Source organism: Pollachius pollachius, assembly GCF_949987615.1.
Source record: "Pollachius pollachius genome assembly, chromosome: 3".
Classification (NCBI taxonomy): domain Eukaryota; kingdom Metazoa; phylum Chordata; class Actinopteri; order Gadiformes; family Gadidae; genus Pollachius; species Pollachius pollachius.
The window spans coordinates 43,110,124-43,138,053 of record NC_136936.1 but is presented as its reverse complement, the minus strand read 5'-3'; the positions used below and the strand labels follow the sequence as shown (position 1 = coordinate 43,138,053).

Sequence of the window (27,930 nt, the reverse complement as noted above, 5' to 3'; positions counted from 1 at the left end):
TCTGAAATTTTGACTAATCTACTTTGCCTCGAGGAATTACACTTTGCTGCTCGCCTACTCCTTTGTAATCTGCCCTTGCCTGCACTTGTAGGCCTACTGTGCAAGCTGAAAGTGGGGGAGGAATTAATGTTGTTCTCTTAAACCAATTATACTTCGGTGGGCCACTTTGGAGGAAGATCCAGCTGGATGAAGATGCCAACCCATAGTCACTGATTATTCTTTAGTCCAGTCAAAACTCCAACCGTTCACCATCCAACACTCATCATGGCCGATGTCATAAAATGAATTGTGACGTCTGAAAAAAAAGCTCATTGGCAACCAAAGGGGGTTATTGAAAACCTTATGTGTTCTGAAGTCTTAGTAGAATGCTTTCTGGTGGGTTTACCTGCGATAAAAGCTGTAGGAATCCTATTCGCGGTTTCGATTCAACGGAAGCTGAGTTCCAATCATTGCAATATATCTGGTATTAATAGTGTACTAGCTAGCTAATCTATTTGCACATAGCATGCTAGATTGAGCATGCTATATACATTTGTTTCCATTGGTCACCTACACATAGGGCCTATATTTGACATTAGTTTTGCTTCAATTTCTAAGCCATGAGTTACAAGAAAATGGATAATGTCCAGGGTTTCCCGGTTTGTTTCTTGGAAGCTCTACATCTCCTAATGCTTTGCCACCCTTGGATGAAAGTACAAAATACGTGAGTACCATCTGCGAAAACCCTAGTCTGTTCTGATCTCAACTTCATTGTCTCTAGCACCAATTTCACTAAGGACGTTATTATCTATCAAATAGGTTGGACATTGGGGGAAATGGCCTAGCTCTTGGGCTGTTTACAGCACAAAAATACAAGTAGGACAACCAAATAACCATTTTGGTGTGTATTTGCAGCAATAAAAGGATGGGCCATAATATGCCCATGTATTGGCATGGACCTGCTAGTATGAGCCGCCATCAGAACATTTCTTGTGAAAGAACTCAACCACCTCTGGGCTTTCTTGACAAAGTAGATATCTGCGGGTAATTACTATTTGTAAACCGTGATTTAAACAATAATACCAATATGAGGATAATTACTAGACTGATGGCTTTATTACCGTCATCCGACTCTCATCTTCATCTTTTCCACAAGGATAGGAATACGACCACAGCGCTATCTTGTGGCCAGTGAGTAATTGGATATTTATTAACATTATTTGCATATCACAAGTTTAAAGGTACAGTGTGTAGAAGTTAGTAACAACTAGTAATGAGGTTGAACCAACTGAATATTCATATACTTTATTGCGATCTGTTATATGTATTGATCGTTTATCTCGATAGCAGTCAGCGCTGCAGGTCAATGTTAGTACAAATATATTAGGGTTAATTCTTTCTAATCTTTTTTTACAAGTTTTTATGTGCAGGTTTTGCTACTATGTGCAATATCACACAAAGAAATGATTATAGCTAACATCATTTTCTCAGTGCATGCCATCAACCTACCCCATCGTCCTCCATTAATTCTCAACGCTGCGGCTGGGGGGCCACTTACGATTATTAATCGGATGGTATGTGCGCCAAAGTAGCATTTTCAGTTTAGTCTCATGAATCCAGATAATGTTTGTTCAGCCCACTCCCAGCCTTTTAATGCGAGGGAGTCCAGAATGTAGCTAGTTAAAGGGTGAAGCGTCATCATGTATACGTAATGTATCCTACCCCATGAATTGAAGACTGACTGTCTTTATCAGTTTGTATGTTTATGTAGGCTATAGGCTGAGCTTGACCCCCTCCTGGCTGTGGCTTGGGATAAACCACGCCACACTTAAATACAATAAGTAGACCACAATTTGCAAACTCAACATTTCTGCCAAATATTTAATATTTTAGCTGAAACCAATAAATGCTCTTGCTTTCATGTTTATTGTGTTATGATCAAACTTAATCTGAGGCATTTAAATTGCAACATTACATTAGGATATACAGAAAGTGAACCAATTTAAATCAACAGGAACATATCTTGAAAAATACAATAGAACTGCTATAATTAAAGTCTAAAGAAAAAGTAATGATTTGAGACAAAACATCCAGGTAAAATCTGCATATCATTTGTTTAAGCTGTGTTTAGATACATGCATTTTAAAGGCATAGTTCATTCTTTGATTTATGTATTTTGAATTGATTCCTTTCAAAATTATTTGTATTGATTTTATCTGTCTTCCTGCTTCTTGGATATGGAGAAATAAGCTGTGCGTATGCAAGAACGACATGACTCAGAGTTCATTGAAAAAACAGGGCACTTTGTTTTCCTCAGGGCTAAATCAGAGCCGTACAGTGGTCGTCCATCGTTTTTTAATTTGTAGAAACAACGTTCTGCCCGTACTGCACCATGATGTCCGGCAAAGTTTGTGGTAGAAAACCAACAGCTACAGAGACAACGCATTCAGAACCCCTCACGCACACAGTTTAATTTAGAGCATTTTATACATCTGAGGGTTACTGCTATATTAAATAACACACATCACTCTTCCTTCGGCTGCAAACTAGTATCATCTTTACGAGTTACTGGCCACCGAAGACCTCCAGAAACTCACACCGTTATTATATAATAAGACCCCCGCTGTCTCGCCCCATAACTCGCTCACTCATACAGACAGACACACACCCCAAGCCCAAAGGAGGTCTAGCTCGATTATTATCTACCCATGCAGGCGACGAGCGGGAGCAGTCATGGACAGGAAAGAGCACAACGGCCAAAACCTGCATAAACATAGCCCTAGAATTCAGCAGAATGCATTAAAAAGTCAGTTGACAGACCTCCCACGCCTCGTTACTGGGGGGGGGAGATACAGGAATACAGAGAGGACGGGGGGGATAAGAGACAGGTAGAGAGAGGGAGAAGCAGCTGGGGGGGGCACTACATCTGCTGGGTGGAGTTGCCGTTCCAGGTGTTGGTGTCGTCCTCACTGTCTCCCTGTGTCCGGAGTCTGTAGATTTTACCGTCTTTCTTGAACTCCTCTTGCCGCTTCTCATGTGTGCGCTTGCGAAGGGTTTCTCTGTGTGAGGGAATGGATAGATCCTTTGTAAAAGGTGCTGTAGGTTAAGAGTTAAGATAAATCATTCAAGTCTCATTTGTTGGAAATGACAGCCACCCGCAACTATTAGTACTTCTCAATGGCGGGGAAATGTAGGAGCTTTTTTTGTGGTAGCATTTTTGTCTATTTACAACTCTCAAATCTTCCCTAGCACCTTTCAATTCATAAGGTCCAACTTAATCTTAAAGTAACAATGTTAGCTTTGGATAATTCAATTGATGACGTACAAGTGTGAGATTCTAGGGTTCGTTCTCAAGGAGCTACTATGATAACTAACATGATCAAGAATGGTCAAGAATACAAATACAACCCGACAGCACCATCCTGTGGTTAGCCAGTGTATTACCAAAACATGATCACACCACCGACAGCTCTCAGTGCAGAATCACGCTCCACTGAAAAACTGGAGTTGGATTTTAGAATATTTGTTATGCCATTTTACTTTCTATTGAGATAAAACCTTTTTGTTACCCCGCTCAAGTAACTAATTTGTATAGGGGCGATTCGATAGAGTTATATTTACCTTAGAGGATGCTAGATTGACACAATCAATATGGGTATAAGATAATCAGTGTTTTGGTCTGCAGAACATAACATTGGAACATTCGATAGGCAGAGAACTTCATGGTTAATTAACGAGCAACATCCTCTGCCTTGTGTAATGTGTTGAAGTACATCAGGCATGGAAACGCCAGAAATCAAGAAAATAACCATTTACAGCCACTGTCCACATGTGCAATCAGGCCATATCTGAAGGTGAGAATCATGTGATGTGCAATATAGTTCTACATTTTTCAGGTTTGGTCAATTCTTCACTCTTGGTCGACATTCTGAACCTCAACAAGACAATAACGCTTATCGCATGGTGCATTTATGAAACTTTCCATTGGGAAAGAACTACACCACCACTTTGAAAAAGTCTTAAGGAGGTGGACGCCTGAATGCCCCTCCACCCACCTGTTTGGTTGGCCCCCGGAGGCACCAGGCTGGGCGGGCCCACTGCCGGTGGCCTCCCCGGCCGGAGGAGGTGGGCTGGGGGCGATGAGGCCGGTGATGTACCTCCAGACTGCCAGCAGCGGGGAGAGGATGTGTTCCAGGATGGCCCAGAACCCGCCTCCTTGGGCCTGGCGCACCATGTTGGACGCCCTGCTCGACTGCTACACAGTGGGGGGGGGAGACACAGCGGGGCGACATGTTCACTGCTAGGACCTTTCAGAGGAGCCACGTCAAGACACGTGCCAGCGATACCCTGTGTCTCAGACGACCAGCTCTGGAGGGAAACAACCACGGCTGGAGAGTCGCGTGCGAAACACAAAAGGTGGTTGGTCGTCCATTTTGACTTCAAGTGAAATGGAATCATGAAATTTAAGGACCATGCGTACGCCGACGCGGTTGTTATTGAGTTAACCGGGGCAACTCTCATGCATCCTGGAGTGTGGTCGGGGATGACGGCCATGTCACAAGCCATGGCAAGTCGAAAACAAACACGCAGTGTTTGTTTTGTCTGACACAGTTCGGCTTCGAAATGAGTCATTATGCCCTTTTTGTGTGCTGGGAAATTCTGTACACCTTATTTTGTCCACACCTGGAATTAGAACCGGCCTCGGGGGCTTGATCCTAACCAAACTGCTAGAAACGTGTGTGTGTGTGTGAGAACAATCAACTTCACACTCATGACTCGATGGGATGTAAACAGCATTGAGGATCAATAATGTGAGGTTCCTGAGGGCCTGGCCATGTGACAAGCCGGGCACAAACAACTGTGCTGACGACAATTCCAGGAGGAACAAATGAATAACACAAATGCTGCAACGTGTTTCATAAAAAAACAACGAAAACGAACGGATCGGTATAAGGCGGTGGTGGGGGTGCACTCACTGGGAGCAGCACTATAGAGGCACTGGGGACCAGCTCCAGCTCCAGCAGGCTCTTGTTGAGGTCCTCGCTGGTGAACTCGCGGCGTGGGAACATGGTCGCCATGGAGAAGTTGCCGTAGCGATGGCCCGTCTCCTGAGGAGAAACAAAACGAAGGGGAAGCGTGTCAAAAGACGCCACTGACAGTTGCTGGAGCGGAGCCCACGTGACATGAACAGTGAGGCAGTTGCATGAGAACTCTTTAAGGATGCCTAAACCCAGAATAATAAACCACTAGGTAGCATTTCTCCTCATGGCCCCCCTTCTTATTATGAGCTGAGGACTTGCCCATGAGAAGGAACTATACCCACGCCTTATCCCGGTGAGGACAACACTGCAGTAAACAACCACATTATTATTTATTTAAATGTGGGTGAAGGTTGTTGGTGAATGTCAGACGCACTGTTTAGGGGAATTGGGAGGGTTTATTGGATGAGCCAGAACACTGTGTGCTGCCAGGGACACTTTGCCCAAGGCCAGTATACAGGATAAGATACAAATGGAAGACAATTTAACTAGTTCCCTCCACCGTCGGTAAAGGAGAAACGGTGTGAAGCTGTTTATATGTGTTACAGCGCCCCGTTTTTCAGCTGTCTAACTCCCTCACTGATGACTGGACGAGGAGCAGATTAATTCTGTTCGGTCACAATTCGGGCAATTCGTAGGTGTGACCACGGCGTCACATGACGTAGAAAACTGTTTTGCCTTAAGATGAACAAATACAACAGAACCAAACTAATAATTGTTTTGTCACAGTCTAAACGGTGACCTGGCAAAATTTCTAAAATACAGTTGAATGCTCTACGAGAGTTCGTGCAAGCTTTCATTTTGCATAGGTGGGCTGTGTGCCGGGTTGGCTCTGACCTGGACAGCATACTCCCGGGCGTCTAGCAGCAGGCTCTCTGCAGGAAACTGATTGGTGAAGAAGGAGCCGTCCGGCAGACGGAACTGTATCCTCGCTACGGCACTGTGAACGAACGCACAGAAAGATTCAAGGGACTAACACTTCTTCCCATTTCAACAATTAAACGATTTAAATAACCGAATTGTGCAAACGGATAAATCTGTGCACTTTGCGCCGTGTTGTCCATTGATGTGAATTAAAACAGAGGTCCTGCTAGTGTAAAGGACCAAAAAAAACCCATCTTGCAACACATTTAATGAGAACCCAGCGGCTCACCTCCGCTCCCGGGCTGCAGCATCCTTCTTGGCCTCCTGCTCCGCCTGCCTGGCCTGCAGCGCCGCCTGCCTGGCAGCCTCCACCTCCTCCTGGTTCTTGGCGTAGCGGGCTGCTCTGTCTGCCCGGTCCTGTGGACAACGCGCATGAATGACCCGGGCTTATGCTCCGGCAAGACCCAAACCAAGAGGGGACTTTTGCCGTGAAAAAAACCAGCAAGGTGACAAAGAGTTCATTTTGTCCAGAAATAACAAAGTAGACTTTAAAAATGGTCTTGCAACCCAAAGTCACCGTTATATTGTCAAATGTGTAACAGCCACACTTATTGGTCGGTCTTCACCATAGGTAACAAAGAGTAAGGAAGCGAGTGAGAGAGAAAAGAGAGTGTGTGTGTGTGCGTGTTACCAAGGCGATCTGCTGCTTCACGCGGTCCCTGGCGGCCTTCTCCTCCGCCTTCTCCCTGTTCCTCTCGTCCATGATGCGGCGGCTCTTGTCGTCCTCCTGCTGCTTCTTGAAGTCCAGCATCTCCTTGCCCTGCTTCCTCCGCTCCATCTCCCTACGGACCTCCTCCTGGGGGACACAAGGCTCGCGGCCGTCATGTGACCACACCTCAGCCGCTCACCTCGTCCCCTTCCTTGTCCTAGCACTCGCTTTGCATGGTGAGCATATCAGTATGAACCTTAACTACCGAATACAAGGGTTAGGAAAATTAAGATACTTTCTGTAAAAATGTTTGGTGAAAATAAGAATGATCATATCCACATTACAAATATGAACTATAGTCTCTCGAAGTGTCAAATGTATTGCTATTTAGTTTAGGTTCAACAATATTGTGATAATGGATTGTGACTAGCTTGACAGTTATAAAGGGTGCTCATAAACTTATGACATATGTCAGAGGGGTACTCGTCTTGGCCAACAGAAAAGGTTTGTCAATACTTGCACAGTAAATAAAATGACAAAACACGTACCTCTTCCTCTCCCTTCTTTTTCTGCTCTCGTCTGTCCTCGAGTTTCTTTGTCAACCTGAGCAGCAGAAACACAACACACAAAGTTTTTTTACTGTAGTTTGCGAGGATTAAAACAATCATTTGATTGCATCTGTCAGCTATTAGAGTGAAATGCTCCTGTGAAATGAGAGTGAAATGCGGTTACACCTGCCTTATTAGAACATTTACATTTTAACCAATCCCAGTTCATTTCTTACCAACCAGGGCCTCTTCTCCCTGATTGAGGATATCTATTTTGCCTGTAAATCATGAGTGCATAAAGTTATCACAGTTGAGCCCCGTCTTCTCAATGGCGTTGGGAGGGAGGGAGCAGGACAGGGGGTTAGTTTATAAACAAATACTGTTCTTCTCCCTCTTTGTAACCCTCATCCAATCTTACCAACAGCAGCTTTAATCCTAATCCGCCACAGTTCATACATTTTACCGATGGGCACAACAGTGTAGCCGTTGTCTGAGAGCATGAGCGTATGCATTTGTGTGTGTCCACAGTCCTACCTGTCCACCTTGGTGTCGAGGTTCTCCTGGGGCTGAGAGCTGTGCGGGGCCTCTTCTGACGATGAACTCTTCTCCTCCCCGGGGGTGGCTGCCTCCGAATGGGAGCCGGCTCCTCCTGTTTGCCCTGAGAGAGGTTCTGGGCAGAATAAAGTGAGTTTATCAACACAAAAGTGGAGGCTAAAATTGGCAATGTATCAAAGACAAATCGCATTGATGGTGCAGCATGGCTTAAAAAGGTTGGAAAAAAATTGAATTACAACACACTGAGCATAAGGCCCACTACAGAGATATAAATATGTAAAGATTCAAATATTTTTTAAATGTGTAGGAAATATATCATTGGGGATGGCTTTCGCAACTCCTGGAGCTGTAGTAAGGTGGCTGTCCCAACCCCAGATGTTTGTGTTCCCCTCGTCACTGACCTTTTGAAGGGCCTGCGGCTGTGGCATTAGATGGCAGGGGTGTGCTCCTTGCAGCCTCTGGAGGAGAAGCAGTAGGGTCTTCTGCTGCTGCAGGGGCCAGGATGGGTTCTGGCATTACGCAGGCATTGCCAGACATGGTGGTCTCCATGGGAACCACTGGCATTGCCGCTCCGCCGCTGCTGATCTGCTCAAGGTGCATCTGACCGAAGAGACCGAGGCGGGGAATTAATGCACAGTTAAAGGCAAATTCAGGCTTGGTTAGTGTGCCATAAACATCTCTGAACAAAAAGCAAGTTATAGTAGAGACAAAACATCAAGATGTGTCCCCTCTCTTTGTCAATGATGATGGGAATCACCTGGATAGTATATTTTCTATATTTTGCTACCTTTGGAACTCCCCTTACCTGTTGGACTTTGGTAATCCTCTTGAGGAGTTCCTCTGCGGACACACTGCCAGCGACGACCTCCAGAGGAATCCCGTTTTCCCCGATGAAGAAGCTTGATGGTACGCACACCACAGGGTCTTCAATGATGTTAAGGCACAACCTTGCATCAAAGCTCACCATTAGCAGGGTTTGAACTACACTAGTGTGTGGGGCAGTGGAAGCTTCTCTTTTTTGTGTCAAATTGAAACACAAGTTAATGGACACAGATGAATTCACTTTTAGGATAATAAGCGCTCATGTTGCGTCACCCATCTGACATACCAGGAGTAGGCCTGGCATGCCTGCTCTCTGGAGAAAGCATTATTAGCAATAGAATTCTGGTTGGGAAACCCAACAGAAGGATACAGATCTGGGAGAATTGTGTGCATGTCTCACTGCAAAAGACAAAGCAGAGTCAGAAAGTACAAAGCATACATTTTTGTTCAAGTTATATTCAGATTTAACTGCTGTATTGGTCAAATACTTTGAACACATAAAAACAATCAAACAACTAGGGTCAATACATTCTGAATGTTGAAACTTTAATGTTTTCTCAGAAATATATAGCATTGTAATTAGGGATGGGTCAGAATATTCGATTATTCGTTCCCAAGGGTCAAAGTCAATTCTTAACATTTGGACGTTAACATTTTTTCCCAATTCAAATAAACAAGAATTAAAGACGGAACTAATGTTGGACAGGTGTCCAAGGGCATTATCCCGCTTATACCACGGTCACTTGCCATAGAAAATAAATGAAGACCATTCATTCATAGGGGGATTATTTGTTTATCAACACGGCGGATGTGCGCGCAGAATTATCGCCATAAGAAAATTTGTATGACTGGTTGCCATGGTTATCTCCGTGCGGTTGATTTGCAGTTGCGGTGTTAACTAGCGATGTTGTCAGCATTGCTAGTTGTCTGCGTTGTCTGTAATCAGACAACACGGTTATATGCTATAGACCCTATAGTATCGGTGGTATAAAGGCTGGGATGAATTTCAAATTATAAACACGTACTTCTTATGTTGAAAGTAGACCGTTGCGATTCAGCCTTTATACCAGATACTGTAGGGACTATAGCATATAACAGCGTTTTCGGATTACAGTTTAATGCATTTTTCACAATTTACCAGCTCTCGTTTTGAGGGCTCAACAGACAATTTGACTGGAACTACTTAGCAGGTAGTTGTTGTTTTGCGTTCAAGATATTAAGTGATTTCTTGCAGATGATCCATGGCTGCCTTTGTGAATGTCGGCACACATCGAATAATCGATTATTCATTCATACCATCCACCTATTATTCAACCATGAAAATTTGGAGTTATTCACATCCCTAATTGTAATGCATGTGGGTTACTGTCTATTACAATATCAACCGCTCTTTATACCTCATGAGGCAAATGTGCATACTCTACTCATCCTGAAGTGCTAATTTACATTCAGTTAACAGTCCTGAAGTAAGTATTCACTGGAGACTGCATGCAGCAAGTCTTCATGTGATTCTTTCACATGTACATCCATACCTCTTTGCGTCCACTTTTATTGCCACACAGCAATTATGTGCTGCTTCTGACACTTTGTCTTCCTCCCAGCTCGATTGCAACTGCGCGGACAGCTCATCTTCGCCTTTTGGAGGTGTGAGGAATTCCGAGAAGCAATTGTGTTATCATATTGACTCCAAACCAACTCCACTAAGGTTAGACCACCACAATTATATGGCATTGCATTTTTAAGATTGAATGTTTACAGAGGGATAGAAATGAGAGAGTCGGATAAATGCCGATGGTATTATTGCTGGCTGATATTATTGTTCGTGTGTGGAAAAAGCTGGTTAATGACATCAGAAATGGTCAGCTCTAACTACATAATAGAGGGTCGCCCCGTTCATGACGTGGATGTACAAGTCATGCACGGGGCTACCGGGGATATAAGCCAAGAAATTGCAGGACCATGACTCTAAAGCCAAACTCCATTGATATTTAAAGTTTCGTTCCTTTCATTTCTGGATGACACTGCTCTGTGCAACACCATAGTCATAGGAAGCAAACACATAGCTTGGGAACTCGTTGATATGTGTTATATTCTATAGCGCAAGCAACAACAGCACGCCAGTTGTCATTTCTTTAAAGTGTTTGTGTATTAAAGGGTGGCAGCTGGTAAACACCGTTAATCTGTGTGCTGCGCTGGACACCATAGCTAGCTAGAACATCTAGAAACATACCTGTGATCACAACGACAAACACCAAACTCTGTTGTTTGGCGGAGGCAATGGCAGCAGGAATGGAGCCTTCAAACCAACGCATATTTGTAGAATATGTTGTCTGTATCTGTGTCTTTAACCCCACTGACTAGTTACATTAATCTTTAAAACCAAGTCAAAGTTACTGACGCTAACCGAGAACATACAGCTAACATCTACTCCGCAGTATATATATAGGACTTCCGGAATATGCTGGTTTCAAAATTAAAAGCTCAAACACTATTCCCATAAATGTTGTGTCCATTGAACTGCAATCAGGTAACACAAATACGACAAATACATAAAGACTCCAAAGTAAAAAGTTGTAAACCCTTTATGATTATTGATTATCATTATTAACAGCTTCTCTCCGCCTTCAAACAATAAATATTATCATAATTCTAGCGTGTTGTATTCCCACAAAATCTCCATTGGTTTATTCGTTCGGAGGTTAATCGGCTACATTTTGTCATACAATTTGAGCTTTTACGTTGAAGTCCAAAATAATGAAACGGAAGTATATCTTCTAGTACTTTTGTTTATCAAGACCGTTTCACCATACACGGAAGTGTGAAGCCCCCGGGAACAGCGCATACTTCCGCAATCCACCAGTGCTCAGCGGCTAAGCCTGGTATTGCAGTCGCTTTAGCGGGCTGTGGACGGGTCCCTCAATTCAAGGGGCCCAGAAGTAGATATCCTCGTTCACTCCAATACAAGTAGGGAGCAGGAATGTGTCTCCGCAAAAAATGTCTGGATATCAATCAAAGGCTCATAATTATCTTTATATCATGTACTAAAAAAATGTAAATTTTCTCTTTTCAAAATGCCACCTCAAGCGTTTTATTAGTTTAATTTTCTGTAATTATTTTTTGCTGGAGAAGGAGGGGTGGGCAGCTGAAAGGAGTCGTAATGAAACAAATGTTGTTTCGGCCTGGCATCCGAGAGGGCCTAGTTCACTGCTCCGTTAACTTATCGTGTCTGAGTTTTTTTGTTTTTTTCCTATAATAGGTCCATGGATTCAATACATTTCAAGAAAACTATCAGCAGTCAAGATTAAACGAAATAAGGACCCAAATCTGATTGTTTTGAAGTGACACATGTTAAATATAAACCAAACCAATTTAGAACATGAAATTATAACATTGAGCATTTTGAACACACACTTTATTTTACTTTTTTCTATATAAAGTGATCTGATAGGAAGAGGTTTTCAAGCGATCTGATTGGCTGGGGTTGAAACTTGGCAGCCTTGCACTGATGTAGTGCAAAGATTACGCTTTATGTTTACTTTTCTTACACTAGCTTAGGCAGACGCTGTATATGACCTGTTTTATATCTTTATTTCAATATTCTTTACGTATTATTCCAGGGACCACTTGATTGATTGTAAAGTTTTTTTTAGCAGTTGAATACAATTTCACAAAAGACTCTAACTTGTTATATATGGACCTCTGTTTCAAATTCAAAAACAGGATCAACACAATTTGTTAAAAATAAATTGTCGAGTAGTCAACAGAACAAGTACAATATTACGGTCAATTTAGATGTAATTTCAACTATCAATTGGATTATATAAAAGATAAATAAAAACTTAAATGACGAAGCAATACCAGAAAACAATATTATCCCTTGATCGTTTTACCTATCCAAAGTCTGCAAAGAGAAGAGCTTGAAAATGGTCGATTTGAAGGTAATTTGAGTAATATTTCGTATGAACTATTCTAGGTATCTCTGGGCAGAGACAAAGACGTCAAATAAAGAACACATAAAAATGTTTGAGATAGACACACAAATTATTATTCTTGCAGTATATTGTAATATGATTAACTTGTTACTACACGTATCCTTCTAAAATATATGCGGTTGAGTGCAATTCAATTCAATAAAGAATGTATTTGTATAGCCGGTACAGAAGGAGTGCAGCTTTGTCAAGAAGCCTTGAAGCTGATGAGGTAATCAGGGTATGCCCCTGCATCGCTGAACACCACATAAATGACGGGGTTCTGGACGTTATTTACTGCACAGTCGTGGAGGCCGGAGAGGGGGTTATTGGGGTCCAGGGGGGCTGGTTCCACCATGCCAGGAGTCCCCAGGCATGGCTTCCCCACCAGCACCCGAGCCTGGTACATGTACTTCAGCCCCTGGGCGTCCTGGTTAGAGTATTTGTAGTTGCATGAGAACCAGGAGTGCTTGGCAAAATAGGTTCCGTTCCCATACAGAGTGCCTGTGTACAAATGCAAAGAAATTATAACACACATGAAAGACACAGGAAAAATGATTTTCCTGAGGAAAACAGAATAAATATGAAATAGAAGTATTAACACTTGTGTTTGTGTGTATGTGTGTGCAGATGCATCTCTAACCGTTTCTTCCACAGAAGCTTCTGTTGAAGCCATTGCTGTTGACCTTTTGGCAGATCTCAGCTGTGGTACCGTGGTAAAGGTCCATCTCATTCATGTTCTGGGGATATTTCTTGTCAAGCATCTGTTTTTTCACAGCGTATATCTGCCATTGGTCTTTGCTCTGAATCCTCTGGATCTGTATTATTATTGTTAATTGTTGTATTATTAGTCACACGAGAGAAGGTCCATATGAATACAAGTTAAATATATCTTTCCAACTTTCAATTTATTGCTTTACGCAACTGTTTTTCTATCTACCTATTTATCTGAAATGCTTCCTCCTTACCTTGACCACTGTAAATGTTGCAGAGGTGGCACTATTGGGATTTTTGGATGTTTCCAGGAAATTAGCTTGAACCCGTTTGTACTGTTCGGAGGTTGGGGACAGATCCACAATGTCCAGAGTCTTGTCATCCATCCTGTCCCAATTTGTTGGTGGCTCTATGACAGCTAAGACATGACACATTCAAGGCATATGTTAATGCTTTGCTATCGCTATAATTCTTTTTCTGATTATTTAATTTCTAGCTCCGGTATACCCTAAATGAATATATAATAGAAATACACATTTGGAATGTAAATAGATGTTTTTGTCACCAAGCCCAACCTCTTCAGGGGTCAGCTACTTCATGCAGAAAAAATATTTTGGCTGAGTAGTAAGTAAGTACTGAGTAAGTACTCAGCCTAAGTAAGATGTCTAAGCAGATGACAGCAATGCAAACATTGTGTGTGATGAGTCAGAAAAGTAAGTTGGGTGCGTCTTATTTTCATCCTAGGTCCCCGTCTTAATTAATGCAACCAACCGTCAGTGACCAAACAAAAGCACATTGAGTACATAACAAGTTTGGATTCAACAGGAAAATAAAATAAACTTGTTTCAAAGTATGCCCCCCACTTCACTCCCTCACAAAAGCGTATTATAAAGGACTGTACCTATTTCAGAACCAGCCTTCAGGGTCCTCTTTATTCTAGCGATGGTTCCATTCCTGTCGGTCCGCTCCATCTTGTCCAGGTTCACAGTGTAGGTCTGGTTCTGCAGGGTGTAGCTGATGCTCGGCTCTTTCTTATGCAGGGCGTGCTCAAGATCTAAACTGACAGATGGGTCCAGTTCTGCCCACACCTCCCCGGCGCAGACCTCCCAGCGCACCGTCTTCCACAGCCTCTTCTGTTCTTCCTGCCGGGTCGCACGCTCCTTGGCCTTTTGCAGATCCTTCTCGATCTGCAGAACCATGGTCAGGGCGTCGGCCTCCTTCCCAGACACGGTGGCCTTGTCCGGGGCCGACACACTGACGCACACCTGGAGGCTCCGGCTGAGAGCCACGATGGCCTGTTTCTCGGAGGGGAGAAGTAGGGCCAGGTAGGGGGAGCTGATCTGGTGTAGCTTCCACTCGTTTGTCACCAAGTCATCCACAAGTTTTTGGACGTTTGCCAGGGCACTCGAACAGCAGCCAATTACCTCAACCTCCACTTCGGGGAAGGACACATCCCTGCAGGCACTTGCCAGACATCCCTGGGGGGCACTTATTTTTACTGTAATGACAAAAAGGTATATTTATTACTTTGTTGGTTCTTACTTACAAATTAATCAAGTAAATAACAAACCGATATAGGTTATAATGCAAGGGTATAGAATGATATGAAGTAGAACAATAGACCATTAACATACGTGATTCAGAGCAAATCATGGCAAGTTTGATATTCACTGTGTCTAGATTATAGTGCAGAAAGATACAGCAGAAACCTTAACCAACACTCTCACTTTTTTAACTGCTTGTGTCACTTTCTTACATTTCATCAAGCTCTTCCGAAAGTCCTGGAACATGTCGGTTTGGAAAATCACAATATGGACATCCATAAGGGACGATGTTTTGTTGCTTTTTATGTGTTCTTCTACTGCAGTGACCATTGCATTTCCAGCATCCACTGCATGCAGCTTTCCAGCACCTGGGAAAAAGTAAGTAATCAGAAATCCTCTTGAAAAGCCATATATTAAATTGACTGTTCTATTTACATCACTATTTGGTACTACTGAAAGAGCAATAAAATGCTAATATTCATGAACAACAAGAACTTTTCCCATGGCAACTCACCAACAACCCGGCCCACAACATAGTCTGATTCTGATTATACCACATTGTATTAGTATCTTTGGTCATCATCACAAACTCTTTATTTGTCACTAAATGACGAATGGAATTGTCGATTTAAGAAACCCACTTTTTCATTGCAAAGATGAATTTGTAAGATGAGCAATGCCGGCAATATGTCGGCCTACCTGTGCTAAGTGCTGGAAAGGAAACCGACCGGATTTTAAGGTCCTCGCAGATTTTGAAGACCTTGAGCATGGAGCTGATAATGTCTTTCTCCTTGGTCTGGCCCACCATGTGAATGATGTAATTTACATTAAGGTTGCCAGGTTTGGTGATGACCACACCATCACCAGGTTGATTTCCTTTATATCAGAGTGGAAAACAATTGCATATCCAAAAGTCCACATTTGTGTATTCAAAGAGAAATGAAAAGGTGTAAATTTAAAAGAAGTCCCTTTAAAAGCTAGAACAATTTAACCAAAACATGTAAATATCTTTTAAATTTAAAGTCACGTACCTAAATTGGTGCATTCATCCACCACTGTTTGTCCAGCTGCGTTGAGAATAGCTCCTGAAACACCTGTAAAGAAAAAGTAAACTGTAATTTAATGACGAAGCAATACCTGAAAAAAACTTCCTTTGATGTCCTGGGGGTATAGAATTGTTGACAAGAAATGAATAAACAATTTTGTTGATTTGAAAAATAATAGCAACAATAGCCTCAGATGCTAAATTGGGCTAATCTGAAGCTTACTTAATTTGGTAAGATACAATATATATTTGGGCCAAAGTTTCTGCCATTGAATTTCTTACCTGAAAAGAGATTCAGGCTAGTGTTGGTGGTACTGACGATAGCATCCGTTTTTTCCTTTGTTATGTCACCACACAACAGTTTCACTTTCACCGACCCGATTTCAGCAATGGTTGCTACGAGTGATGGAAAGACCATAAGTCAGCAGAAGTAAGAAAATTTGTAACCATGCAAATACTGCATACATGGTTACTATAACATATATGTTTTAATTTGTGATTTCAAATGTTGTATTTAACAACCAAACGTAAAATAACCATGTCTGACCTGAGTAATCTTCCTCACAGGAAGAGGCATTACTGCTGTCGTCATCATCAGCCATATCCTTATCAATAAACAAGGTTGGACAATAAGTAGTATTATTACAAAAAAAAAAAATCAGAATAATGCCGATGACAATGAACTACTCACATTATTCTGTTCTTCCCTGTTCACAAAGGCTGCTCATGGTATTGAAAATAGAATTTTACAGCAATTTACATACTTGTGACATCCTTTTCCAGGAATGGAGGACCTGCTGACCCTCTTGCAACGCCTTGACCTGGTCAACCACTAGGAAGATCTGCTTCAGAGCACTGAATTTATGCTTTGAAAAATGGGCTTTAATGCCTAACAGCAGGGCAGTAACAGATTCTGGGAACTTCATTCCACCACCGCCTGCAACAAAAGAAGCCAAGCTTGTTTACTATTTTACTTTACTTCAATTAGATTAGGGCTGGGTTCAAATTCTCAGATTAAAATTTGTATAAAAAAAATCGTATTTTAATCTGATTTTGACTGCTTTTTGGACATGTTGGATATTTTTAATAATTCACCAGGTTTGAGGGTTCCTTGTACAATTTACAGTATAGTTTAGCGAATATCAATATTGAATATGATGAAATTGAATTGGATCCGCTGTAAGCATTACCAGTTCCAATGGCAGGAAATGACACAGAGGTGATCCATCTATCCTCGCAGTGCTCCAGCACATTCTTCACACGCTCAACAGCCTGAGCAATATTTTTCGGGCCTACTATGTGGATGATGAAGTCACACTGCAGGCTTCCTCCGCTGGTCACTCCTGCATCGTTGCCCCTCAGCGGTCCTTGGGCCAGAAAAAGTAGTCAGACACAATCACTAGGACAATTGGAGTGCAGTAACATTTTTTCTGCCCCTAACATAAATACATAAACTAGGTATGTCAACGTACAGTGGGGCAAAAAAGTATTTAGTCAGCCACCAATTGTGCAAGTTCTCCCACTTAAAAAGACAAGAGAGGCCTGTAATTTTCATCATAGGTAAACCTCAGCTATGAGAGACAAAATGAAAAAAAAAAATCCAGAAAATCACATTGTCTGATTTTTTAAGAATTTATTTGCAAATTATGGTGGAAAATAAGTATTTGGTCAACTATAAACCAGCAAGATTTCTGGCTGTCACAGACCTGTAACTTCTTCTTTAAGAGGCTCCTCTGTCCTCCACTTGTTGCCTGTATTAATGGCACCTGTTTGAACTCCTTATCAGTATAAAAGACACCTGACACCACACTCCAAACTCCACTATGACCAAGACCAAAGAGCTGTCAAAGGACACCAGAAACACAATTGTAGACCTGCACCAGGCTGGGAAGTCTGAATCTGCAATAGGTAAGCAGCTTGGTGTGAAGAAATCAACTGTGGGAGCAATTATTAGGAAATGGAATACATACAAGACCACTGATAATCTCCCTCGATCTGGGGCTCCAGCAAGATCTCACCCTGTGGGGTCAAAATGATCACAAGAACGGTGAACAAAAATCCCAGAACCACACGGGGGGACCTTGTGAATGACCTCCAGAGAGCTGGGACCAAAGTAACAAAGGCTACCATCACTAACACACTACGCCGCCAGGGACTCAAATTCTGCAGTGCCAGACGTGTCCCCCTGCTAAAGCCAGTGCATGTCCGGGCCCGTTTGAAGTTTTCTAGAGAGCATTTGGATGATCCAGAACAGGATTGGGAGAATGTCATATGGTCAGATGAAACCAAAATAGAACTTTTTGGTAAAAACTCAACTCGTCGTGTTTGGAGGAGAAAGAATGCTGAGTTGTATCCAAAGAACACCATACCTACAGTGAAGCATGGGGGTGGAAACATCATGCTTTGGGGCTGTTTTTCTGCCAAGGGACCAGCACGTCTGATCCGTATGACGGAAAGAATGAATGGGGCCATGTATTGTGAGATTTTGAGTGAAAACCTCCTTCCATCAGCAAGGGCACTGAAGATGAAACGTGGCTGGGTCTTTCAGCATGACAATGACCCCAAACACACCGCCCGGGCAACGAAGGAGTGGCTTCGTAAGAAGCATTTCAAGGTCCTGGAGTGGCCTAGCCAGTCTCCAGATCTCAACCCCATAGAAAATCTTTGGAGGCAGTTGAAAATCCGTGTGGCCCAAAAACATCACTGCTCTAGAGGAGATTTGCATGGAGGAATGGGCCAAAATACCAGCAGCAGTGTGTGAAAACCTTGTAAAGACTTACCGAAAACGTTTGACCTCTGTCATTGCCAACAAAGGGCATGTAACAAAGTATTGAGATGACCTTTTGTTATTGACCAAATACTTATTTTCCACCATAATTTGCAAATAAATTCTTTAAAAATCAGACAATGTGATTTTCTAGATTTTTTTTTTCATTTTGTCTCTCATAGCTGAGGTATACCTATGATGAAAATTACAGGCCTCTCTCATCTTTTTAAGTGGGAGAACTTGCACAATTGGTGGCTGACTAAATACTTTTTTGCCCCACTGTGCATTTTCTGAAGAAAATACGTGTGGCTGTGCAACTCGCAATATTCCGTGGGCATGCTGACATGGTAATGCCACCGAATGAGCTAGCGTGCAGAGTTTCAAGTCCCTGGGTTGCTTTGAAGCTGACTTTCTATTGATCGAACAATGGGGCTGATCTTTTTTGGGGGGTTTACGAGTTATGATGCCCCCTGTTGCCGAAGCGGTATGTAACCCACATTAAAGTGATACAGTAATAATAAATTATTAAATAAAAAGTTCATTTTAAAACTACTTTAAAACTAAATCTGTTTCAATGAGTTTCTGCGGAGAAAGGGGTTGTACTCCCAGAGCTGAGCTGCTGGGCTGCCACCCAGATGCTCGTTTGATAACTGTAGGCAGGGTACTCACAGAAATGCATATCTTACTCAAAAAATCATGTACAGACTTTTTTCAAAGTTTGTATACGTGTGGGAGCACCAGAGCCCTAAAAAAAACACCCCAAATCCCAGGAAAAATTAAAATCGACCTGACCCTTTAAGAAACTCGCTGCTGTGTGAGTGCAAAGCTTAAGGTCAACCAGAGTTTACAAAGAGCGGTACTAGATTGCCAAATTGAAAAACAAGAGACGAGATGAGCGACACTGAATAAGTAAACTGAGATATAAGCAGATAAAACAAAGCTAAAGAAGCACGAAAAACCTATCTACCCAGTCGGGATCTGTGAGAATTTATAACCTAAAACCACAGCGGTTTCGGTGAGTTTAAAACAAATTTATGTTGAACTATTGCTGTATATTTGACTGCCATTTTGTTATTGAAAAGCCTTAAACAAATGGTTGTGCAGCTAATATGGTTCGAGATGTGTAAAAGGTTAAATGTGAATGCACTTTATGTTAGTAGAAAATAGTACTAGAGTTTTATTTTCATGTTAAAGATGGGGTGGTGAAAAAAGAACGGCGCTGAACTTCTTTATTTCTTAGTATATTAATTTTCATTTTTATGTGAATGCTATAAAGGGGCAGATACTTACGAATTTTGGCACACTCAACTTCAACTGCAGATCCAGCAGCATTTAAAATGGCCCCAGACACACCTTTTTAAGCACATTAGTATCCGATTTAGATCACTCAGAGATTTGGTCAGAGTTTGCATTATTGGGAAGACACTATTCAGTTCTCACACCAAACAATAAAAAATAATAATGAACTTTTGACAAACCATTTTTTAAGTTAACATCCTCGTTTGTACTGTTGACAATGGCTTTCACAGTTTCTGCAGTTATGTTTCCTTTCTTTAGTTCAATCAAGGCATCCCTAATCTTAACTAGAGTCGAAGATAGAAAAAAGTGAGAGATATTAGCATCACACGTAACCAATATGATGTGCAAGTTAATTTGAAGCTGATTCTAGTAACCACAAGTAAAGGCAATATTGCAAGTAATTGTGCACATCTATGTGTGATAATCTAATATATAATGCATGGGAATTAAAAGAAGAAGAAAACAAACCTTGATTCAGAGGTAGGTCATGTGTGATTACTGGAACAGCAGTCATCTATCAAAACAATAATATACAGCAATTACCAAAATTAAAACTAAGGACTATCGAATCAATTACGAAGGACAAGTGAATCAATGAACTACCAAAATGGCTAAATTACTTAAAACCATCTTTATTAGTCTTACTTGTGTGCCAGCCCTGAGGCTTTTACTATGTCTCGGCTTGTTGAAATACTTTTTGATGCTATCATAATTCCTGTCTTCAAAGGCCACTACAAAGATCGTTTTAAGGCTGTAGAAGGGAGTGCATAATATATGCACTTTCACACCCTGTAGCATCGCCTTGGCAAAATCCTCAGGGAGACAGCCACCTCTTCCTATAAAAGATATTCATGGCATTCAGTTCAATACACTGGTTCCTTTTGAAGGGTGGATATCTGGATGCTGTTGTGGAACTGAGAAAGATGCTTAATATAAACATTTTATTTTACCTGTGCCAATGGTAGGAATGGCCACAGTGGCAGCTTGCTTGCTTTCACACAGATGAAGGACCTTCAGTATAAATGCACTGACCTTTACAGATCCAGTAATATGAGCGATATGTTTACAGTTCAGATTCCCACCACCCGTGAGCACAACATTGCCAAAAGCCTGTGGACCTATGAAATCCAGATGTTGAGAAAGGTTATATTGAATTTGTGTTTTCAAATATCAGATGCACGTGTTTAAAAATGTTGTTCTATGATCTGTAGAGACGATAAATCATCATAATGTATGGAGCTCAATGTCGTATTAGAAATGGATATTACCGTGTTTCTTGCATTCATCCACGACTGATTTTCCAGCTGCATTAAGGATGTCCCCAGACACACCTGTGAAGCATAGCACGAAAGATGAAATCTACAGTGCATGTGACTAGGCTGAAGAAACTTTTAAATATTGATAAGAAAAGAACTGAAGAACTACCAGTGTTCAGATCTAGATTCTGGTTGCTTGAATTCACGATGAAATCTACGTTCTCCTTAGTGATGTCTGCCTTCTTCAAGATCACAGAGACTCTTCCAATCACTGGCATGATACAAATGAAAACATTTACAAAATAAATCTCATTGTGGTCATTAGTCCTTGAGCATTTCTCCTTTCTAACGTAGATAAAAAACTATTACCTATTGTGTTTGATACTTGTAGAGATGGAAGGGGTTCATTTTGGGAGGCACCTGGTGAGGAAGGAATGAGTGGTATCTTGGTTTTGGTGGGATCTGTCGGATGGTAACCCTGTGTCACAAGGTAAGAAGCAGTTGGAAAAAGTGTCACTTGATAACATCAACTATTTTCATAATGAACATTGGACTTTTCAAAATTCACATTAGCAATTTGTGAACATACAGCTTGTGTCAATATTTTTTAAAATGAAACAACCTACCAAGCTTTCAAGGGCAGATTTAAATTCTTCAACTGTTTTGGGATCAGCCTCAGTAAGATGAATGGTCGTCATTGATCCACAACCCAAACTAATGAAGCTAATTATCCCCTTCATTATTGCTTCACAGCTGTCTTTTACAGGAAACCCAAAAGTTCCACATCCTAGTGCTGGCATGCCCAAAGAGACACACTGGTTGTTGGCACCCTTCAAAAGACTTTGCAAGACTGCTGTCACAAGGTATGTAGAGTTCAGATCTGAATAGTTTTTTCCCCAAACTGGGATTGCTGCATATATGAGCTTTTTGGATTTTAGAGTGCCCGCGTTGCTCATGATCACATCTCCGGCCAGAAGACTCTGCTTCGCCTTCTCAAGTGCGTCAACATCATTTTTTATCTCGGGTCCTCCATTTTCTAGGAATTGCTGAGCAACAGGATTGCTGAAGGACATGTTGACCAGTGGACAAATCAAAACGTCTGAAGTCTGTTTGGCAACATTACCCTGAGAAAGGGTCAATTTTACACCGCCCTTGAGATCATAGCTGAAATGCTGAGTGATATTTTGTTCTGATAGTTCGAGATTGCAGCCCAAGCCTTTTGCCTGCATTTTGAGTAACGATTTATTATTTTTCAGGATCTTTGCCTCACCAGCTTTGGAGTACATGCAATTTCTAGTTTCTACTGTTCTTATGTGCCTATTCACCACATTTATGGCTTCTTTGATATGATCATTTGCAGCTGTGACTTTGAAACATGGAGATTGTGGAGATCGGCAGGGCAAAATGGTGACCCCCAAGGCTTTGAGCTGAGGGTCCGCTGAGAGTTTCATGAAAGACTCAACAAATTCAACCTCCTGCAGCGTTTTCAGAGGGACGTCTTCTGTCACTACTTTCTTGTTCTCAAGAAAGTATCCCTTAACCTTGGCAATGACATTGTCGACCACAGAACGGAATCCACAAAGGTCCATTTTGTCTCCTGAAAATTCGATGAGAACATTTTGAAAGTTCTGGGTAGATTCAAGTTCCTTTTTTAGGTCTGCATGAAAGGTTTTCCATTGCTCACCAAAGGTTTCCTTATTGTACTCCCCGTGAATGGAAAGAGATACTTGCTTGATTACCTCCTTGAGTTTATTTTCAGCTCTGTCAATGTCGCCCTTCATAGCGAGAACTGTGACAGACTCTTTGCCACAGATCACTACGGCCACAATGTTGTCCTGATAAAAGTGATAATTTTGGAACTTATGTAAATCAAGGGTCTGCAAAAACCTTGTAAGGTGATAGGAAGAATCAAGCTTTTTGAAAGTCAACATATCTTGGATCTGATAGATTAGGAGTTCTGCTGTTTGCACCTTTTCAATGAACACCTCGAGATCTATGGTGCTTTTCACTACTTGGCGCTCATCTTTGGCCTTTTCCATCTTGCTCATGATCTTGAGCAAGATAAGTGTCTCCACTTCCACCTGTCTCCTGACAACCACTAACTCTGAGGTGCAGATTTTAAAAGAGATGAGGGCGGTAGCAGCATTGACTTCGGGACAACTACCCTTAACTCTCTGCCAGACCTCAGCCTTCATTGGGATGTGCTCCACAATGTACCTCTCCAAGATGGTCCGAACCACTCTTCGAGCATTAATCTCCCAGGAGGGGCCATGCCGGAGATGACCCAATAAATTCTTGCTCATTGAAATCTTCAGCTCCAATTGTGGGTGATTGGAGATAATGTTGAAGGAAACCATTGCATGGACCCTTTGAAGTGCAGATGTGAGCTCTTCTCTGAATATCTCAGTGCGACTGATAAAACTCAGGAGTTCGGGTGGGACTAGAATGGCTATATCAGTTGAGAACTTTGACCGATGGTGTGTTTTTCTTTTCAGAACCCACTGGAGGTCAGGGTAGAAGAGTTGTGCAACAAGCTCTTTTTCACTCAGAGTGTGTTTGCGTTCAGCCACCCTCTGAGCAACTATGGAAAAGAAGAGAATCACAAATTATAAAAATGAAAGACCACCAATTATAACCCTCATGGTCATCCTCGACTATTATGATGCAGAAAATGTGCAAGTACATTTCCTTTTAACTTTATTTCAAAATTTAGAAATGTCAGTGATATAAGACAGCATTTGCACTGTATTGTTATGATACCCACATTAGCCATAGATGAATATCTTTGTTTATCATAATGACCAGTAATGCAAGCCTTTAAAGTTTTCAGTTTGTTCTCAACGGTGAAGCCTTTTAGCCTTTGAACCAGAAAGATCTCACAAGCTCATGTTTTAATTGTTCGACAGAGGTCTGGCCTCGCTCACATACCAAATCTTTCTGTGCAGTGCAAAATTGACCAACCAATCACAACCGTTCATCTAACGTGAGGCAGGATAAATACAATGAAGGCTGTAGAGGCATTTCAACAATAGAGATGGCTGCCACTGATGTAGAACTGTCTGTTGATTCCAGTATGGGGCTAACATTAACCAAACTGTGTTGTATATTTTCATTAGAAGAACAGATCAATGCACTTTAAGCTTTTTCCAACATTGCTTTGATTGGTTGAAGGCCTAGCCAATTGCATCCAGGGACATTTTTGTCTGCACCTGTTGGTGACCCTGTGGATAGCAAAAATGGACAGAGAGGTCCAACACCAATTGAAGTCGGCGATGCCACACTGCCTTTGGCGGTCATTTTCCCCCAGGGATACAAACTCACCATTAACAACCAGTTTGTAACACTAATAATACTTCAAATTCAAGGGCTTTTATTAGTGGGCCAAAGCCTCAATCACCATTGTTATCTCATTCAGCGATGGATAGGGACTTAACAGACATTTATTAAGGAAAATATTAAATATTGTCACTTTAACTATTATTAAACCTATTATTAAACCCTTGACCTTACCTTTCCAGTCTTCATAGGAAATTACAATGCTATTGTTTTGGTTGATAGGGGCAAAGGACTTAAAAATGTCCCCTCCACTCATCCTTTCGATGGAGAAATACACTGCAAGGAATCCTTCAGAAATTTGACTAATGTCTCCTTGTACAATAACAGATTTGGTCAGTTCCAAACGACAAGCCTCAATCCTTTTTTCGTTAAACCTCTTGGTTAAAGTTTTCTGCATGAATTGGTGTCCATCTGCAGGCACACACACATTCTTAGGTTAAATAGATACAAAGAAGTTGTGATAATTGTTACCAACTGTACACATATTGGTAAAGACACAAGACATTTTATAGGAAATTTTATACACATATTTTACAAATTCATGTTGCAGGGAGGTGTATGGCCAGAACGCTTAATAAGTCAAAACTTAATCACAATCCCTTTTCATCTCAAGTTATTTTGGTTTTCTTTTGAGCATTTTGGGTCTAGTCACTTTGTGTCAACTGGGACCCACCCATATCCTCTTCAAATGTCACCACAATGCTGTCTCCACCCACAGCCTCCCAGCTATGCTCTGCCCGGTGGCTGCAGCTGTGGATGTACATGGAGATGGTGTCGGAGGGGCAGCAGTCGTCAAAGCCGCTGAGGACATACCGTCTGTCCACCAAGTCTTCCTCCATTCAAATTAGTTGAGAGTTGATATTTTAAGCATTTCTGCAGAGAGTAAATACATCTATTTTGCATGATTTACATTTTGGGCATTTAGCAGATGCTTTGATCAAAAGAGACTTACAATGAGTCATCAGAAGAAAGAGACAAAAAGATAGCTAGGATAAGAGGTTACATGATGCTAAGTACTATTTTTAAGTGCCAGGACGTACAACATACAATAAGACTGTGCTTGGACCAAGAGCTGAGCTCTTTCCCTCATGAGGAAGAGCCGGATCCAGTGCATCAGGCCAGCGAGGAGGATCTACTGGATCAGTGTGTAATGCTGCTGACAGGTCAAGGAAAATGAGAACAAGGCTCTGTTGGCACGGAGCGCCTCAGTCACCAAGAGGGGTGCCGTGTCAGTGGAGCTTGCAGTCTTAGAGTATGACTGATCGGGGAGGTTAAACTACATATTTTTGGAAATAGGACAGCTGTTTAGAGGGAATGTTCCAGAGTTCCAGAGACCTAGTGGATGATGGATAACCGCAATGTAGACCTTGATAGAAAGAGTGAAGGGGACTGCGTGGACTGCCAGTGTCCTTTGTGGGGATCCAAGTCGCTGTAAGGGCTAGGAGGTGGAGAGTCAGGAGGGAGGTGATGGCTGAGATGGAGTCTGCCTTCTTGACAGCTCCAGAGCCCCATCCCTTCAAGGTCAGTGTAGGTAGAGATCGGTGGCTAGCGCAGATTGGGTGGGTTGCAGCGTCGAGCAGAGGGTCCTAGGTAGCGTCTTGTCCGGTGAAATATCCTGACGATGATGGAGGTAAGGCACATAGCAACGATTGGTGGGAGGAGAAGAAGTTGCTGGTGTTCCTCGAGGGACTGCTGCAGAGAGACTCCCTATGTCTTTGGTCGACTGGTTCTTTGTTTGGCTGACGCTATGAATAACCGTAAGAATGCCCTTGTTTTGGCTATATCGCATGTCCCTAACAATTGTCGTTGCAGCTCATTTAGCTCTCATTGGAGACATCACCCTTGCCAGTAAGGGGTTAATTCTACAGTTTGACGCATCTTTCCATATATGGACCTAACCTGTTGATTCCCCAGAAATCCCCAGAGATTCCCCTGGATAAAGGAACCACGGAAGCGCAACGCAAGCGCGCATGACAGAGACTCATACTGTCTTTGTTCCAAATCCCCCTTCCACGCGCAATTTACAATTGTAAAATAAAAGGCAATAATATTACCTTCATGCATTAAGAATACTCTTCTCATTGGAAGCTTTCCCTGTATCTTACAAAGTGCTCACACCCAGCTCAGGCAGGTTCTGATCCGCCCTACATTCTAGTCTATTGTCAACACCTGGTTACCGCAACTGGCTGATTGCCAACTATCTAAGAAAAGAGAGTTAGAATTAGCTCTTCAAGCTGAATTGCTAAACACACGATTTTAAGTTAGTTTCTATACTCACCAGCCGCAAGATAACATGCAGCTCCTTCTTCAAAACAAAAATGTAACCAACTCACCAGCTTCCTGTTTCTTCTTTATAGAAGGCCGTAACACCGGCCTACAATTATGTCAAATGTCAACTGGTAAATGAAACTGGCAGATTGCCCACATACTAACAACAGAAAGGTAGAATCAGCTCTACCAACTGAAATGCTAAACACACGAGTTTGAGTTAGTTTCTATACTCACCAGCAACAAGATAACATGCGGCTCCTTCTTTTTCAATGCAAAAATGTAACTTACTCACAAGCTTCCTGGTTCTTCTTTAGGCAGCCTTAGCTCCGCCCTACAATCAAGTCTATTGTCCACACCTGGTGATGTAATGGATAAAAATCCACAATCTAATACTAACAAAATACGAGAGGTCGAGAAGGATTAGGTTTGAAAGATTAAGGCTTTATTACAACTTCCATAGAGTAACAACCAAACCTGAGTTTGTTTGTGAAGAACTCCTGAACAGTCATCAGGTATCGAGTTATATCCCCATTGTGTGGCTTCCCCCAACATGCCCTTGGCCAATCACAACGATCTATACTACAGGCTTTGAAATTGACACCCCTTGTGTCTCCCACTGCCGTTCCCCATTTACTTATGGTTTGTTCAAGATGCCTCGTGCACCACCTGCGCTTGTTGCTCTTGTTACGTAATTACCTGACTTGTAAGACTTAGGGCCCTATCTTGCATCCGGCGCAATTGACTTTCTACACTGACGCATGTGTCGTTGCTAGTTTGCAACTTGCGCAGAGCGTTCTTTTCCCTCCACCGCCACACGTCGGTAAATTAGGGAATGATCTTGCGCCCCAAGGGGCGGTTCGGCTAAAGAAGGAGGCGTGAAATCTGCCAAGAAAACAATTGCGCCACAAACCAGGAAATACCTGGTTTAAAGTCAGTGGCGCGTTGTTCAGATGCTATTTTAAAGGCGTGTGCATAATGTTGCTTGTGCACCTCGCGCATACACTTTGCTTCTCTCATCTAAATAGCCACACATTCTTGGTAAATTATTTGGGAAAGAACAGCTGATACAGCGGTAATAAGTTGTACTTTTAATGAATCAATGCATCTGCAAACACCGTACAGCAAACACATATTTTCTTGACACAGACCTCGTGTACAAGTCCATAACTTTTAGGATTGATGAGTATTTGATCGTGAGAAAACATTGTTTTACT

The 27,930-nt window shown here is 42.0% G+C and overlaps 2 protein-coding genes across 8 annotated transcripts; both read right to left on the bottom strand.

Moving 5' to 3' along the window:
* Positions 1-1,852: 1,852 nt before the first annotated feature.
* On the bottom strand, positions 1,853-10,945 carry ubxn4 (UBX domain protein 4). 2 transcript variants are annotated; one of them, XM_079731403.1, is made up of 13 exons: positions 10,747-10,945; positions 10,049-10,151; positions 8,887-8,915; positions 8,500-8,618; positions 8,096-8,294; positions 7,674-7,809; positions 7,140-7,194; positions 6,574-6,738; positions 6,172-6,299; positions 5,856-5,958; positions 4,956-5,087; positions 4,035-4,231; positions 1,853-3,038 (listed from the first exon to the last, which is right to left on the bottom strand). In XM_079731403.1, the coding sequence occupies exons 1-13, from the start codon at positions 10,826-10,828 to the stop codon at positions 2,900-2,902; spliced, it is 1,587 nt and encodes a 528-aa protein (XP_079587529.1). In that variant the 5' UTR covers positions 10,829-10,945; the 3' UTR covers positions 1,853-2,899. The 2 variants fall into 2 exon arrangements, with proteins under 2 accessions (XP_079587529.1, XP_079587528.1); XM_079731402.1 differs by having other exon boundaries at positions 1,854-3,038; positions 4,035-4,234.
* A 1,140-nt stretch (positions 10,946-12,085) lies between these two features.
* LOC307072834 (protein mono-ADP-ribosyltransferase PARP14-like) lies at positions 12,086-27,016 on the bottom strand. Of its 6 annotated transcripts, none has more exons than XM_079732344.1 (24): positions 26,951-27,016; positions 26,724-26,819; positions 25,119-26,060; positions 24,620-24,856; positions 21,736-23,690; positions 21,479-21,587; positions 21,279-21,380; positions 21,122-21,184; positions 20,804-20,971; positions 20,499-20,689; positions 20,322-20,367; positions 20,033-20,137; positions 19,845-19,907; positions 16,978-17,154; positions 16,552-16,724; positions 16,335-16,392; positions 16,070-16,183; positions 15,774-15,836; positions 15,442-15,618; positions 14,955-15,110; positions 14,100-14,696; positions 13,453-13,616; positions 13,128-13,302; positions 12,086-12,988 (listed from the first exon to the last, which is right to left on the bottom strand). In XM_079732344.1, exons 3-24 carry the CDS (start codon positions 25,282-25,284, stop codon positions 12,693-12,695), a joined length of 5,355 nt encoding a protein of 1,784 aa, XP_079588470.1. In that variant the 5' UTR covers positions 25,285-26,060; positions 26,724-26,819; positions 26,951-27,016; the 3' UTR covers positions 12,086-12,692. The 6 variants fall into 6 exon arrangements, with proteins under 6 accessions (XP_079588470.1, XP_079588469.1, XP_079588471.1 ...); XM_079732343.1 differs by having other exon boundaries at positions 26,779-26,819; positions 26,951-27,015; XM_079732345.1 differs by having other exon boundaries at positions 25,119-25,318; positions 26,779-26,819; positions 26,951-27,006.
* Between the last annotated feature and the right edge of the window lie 914 nt (positions 27,017-27,930).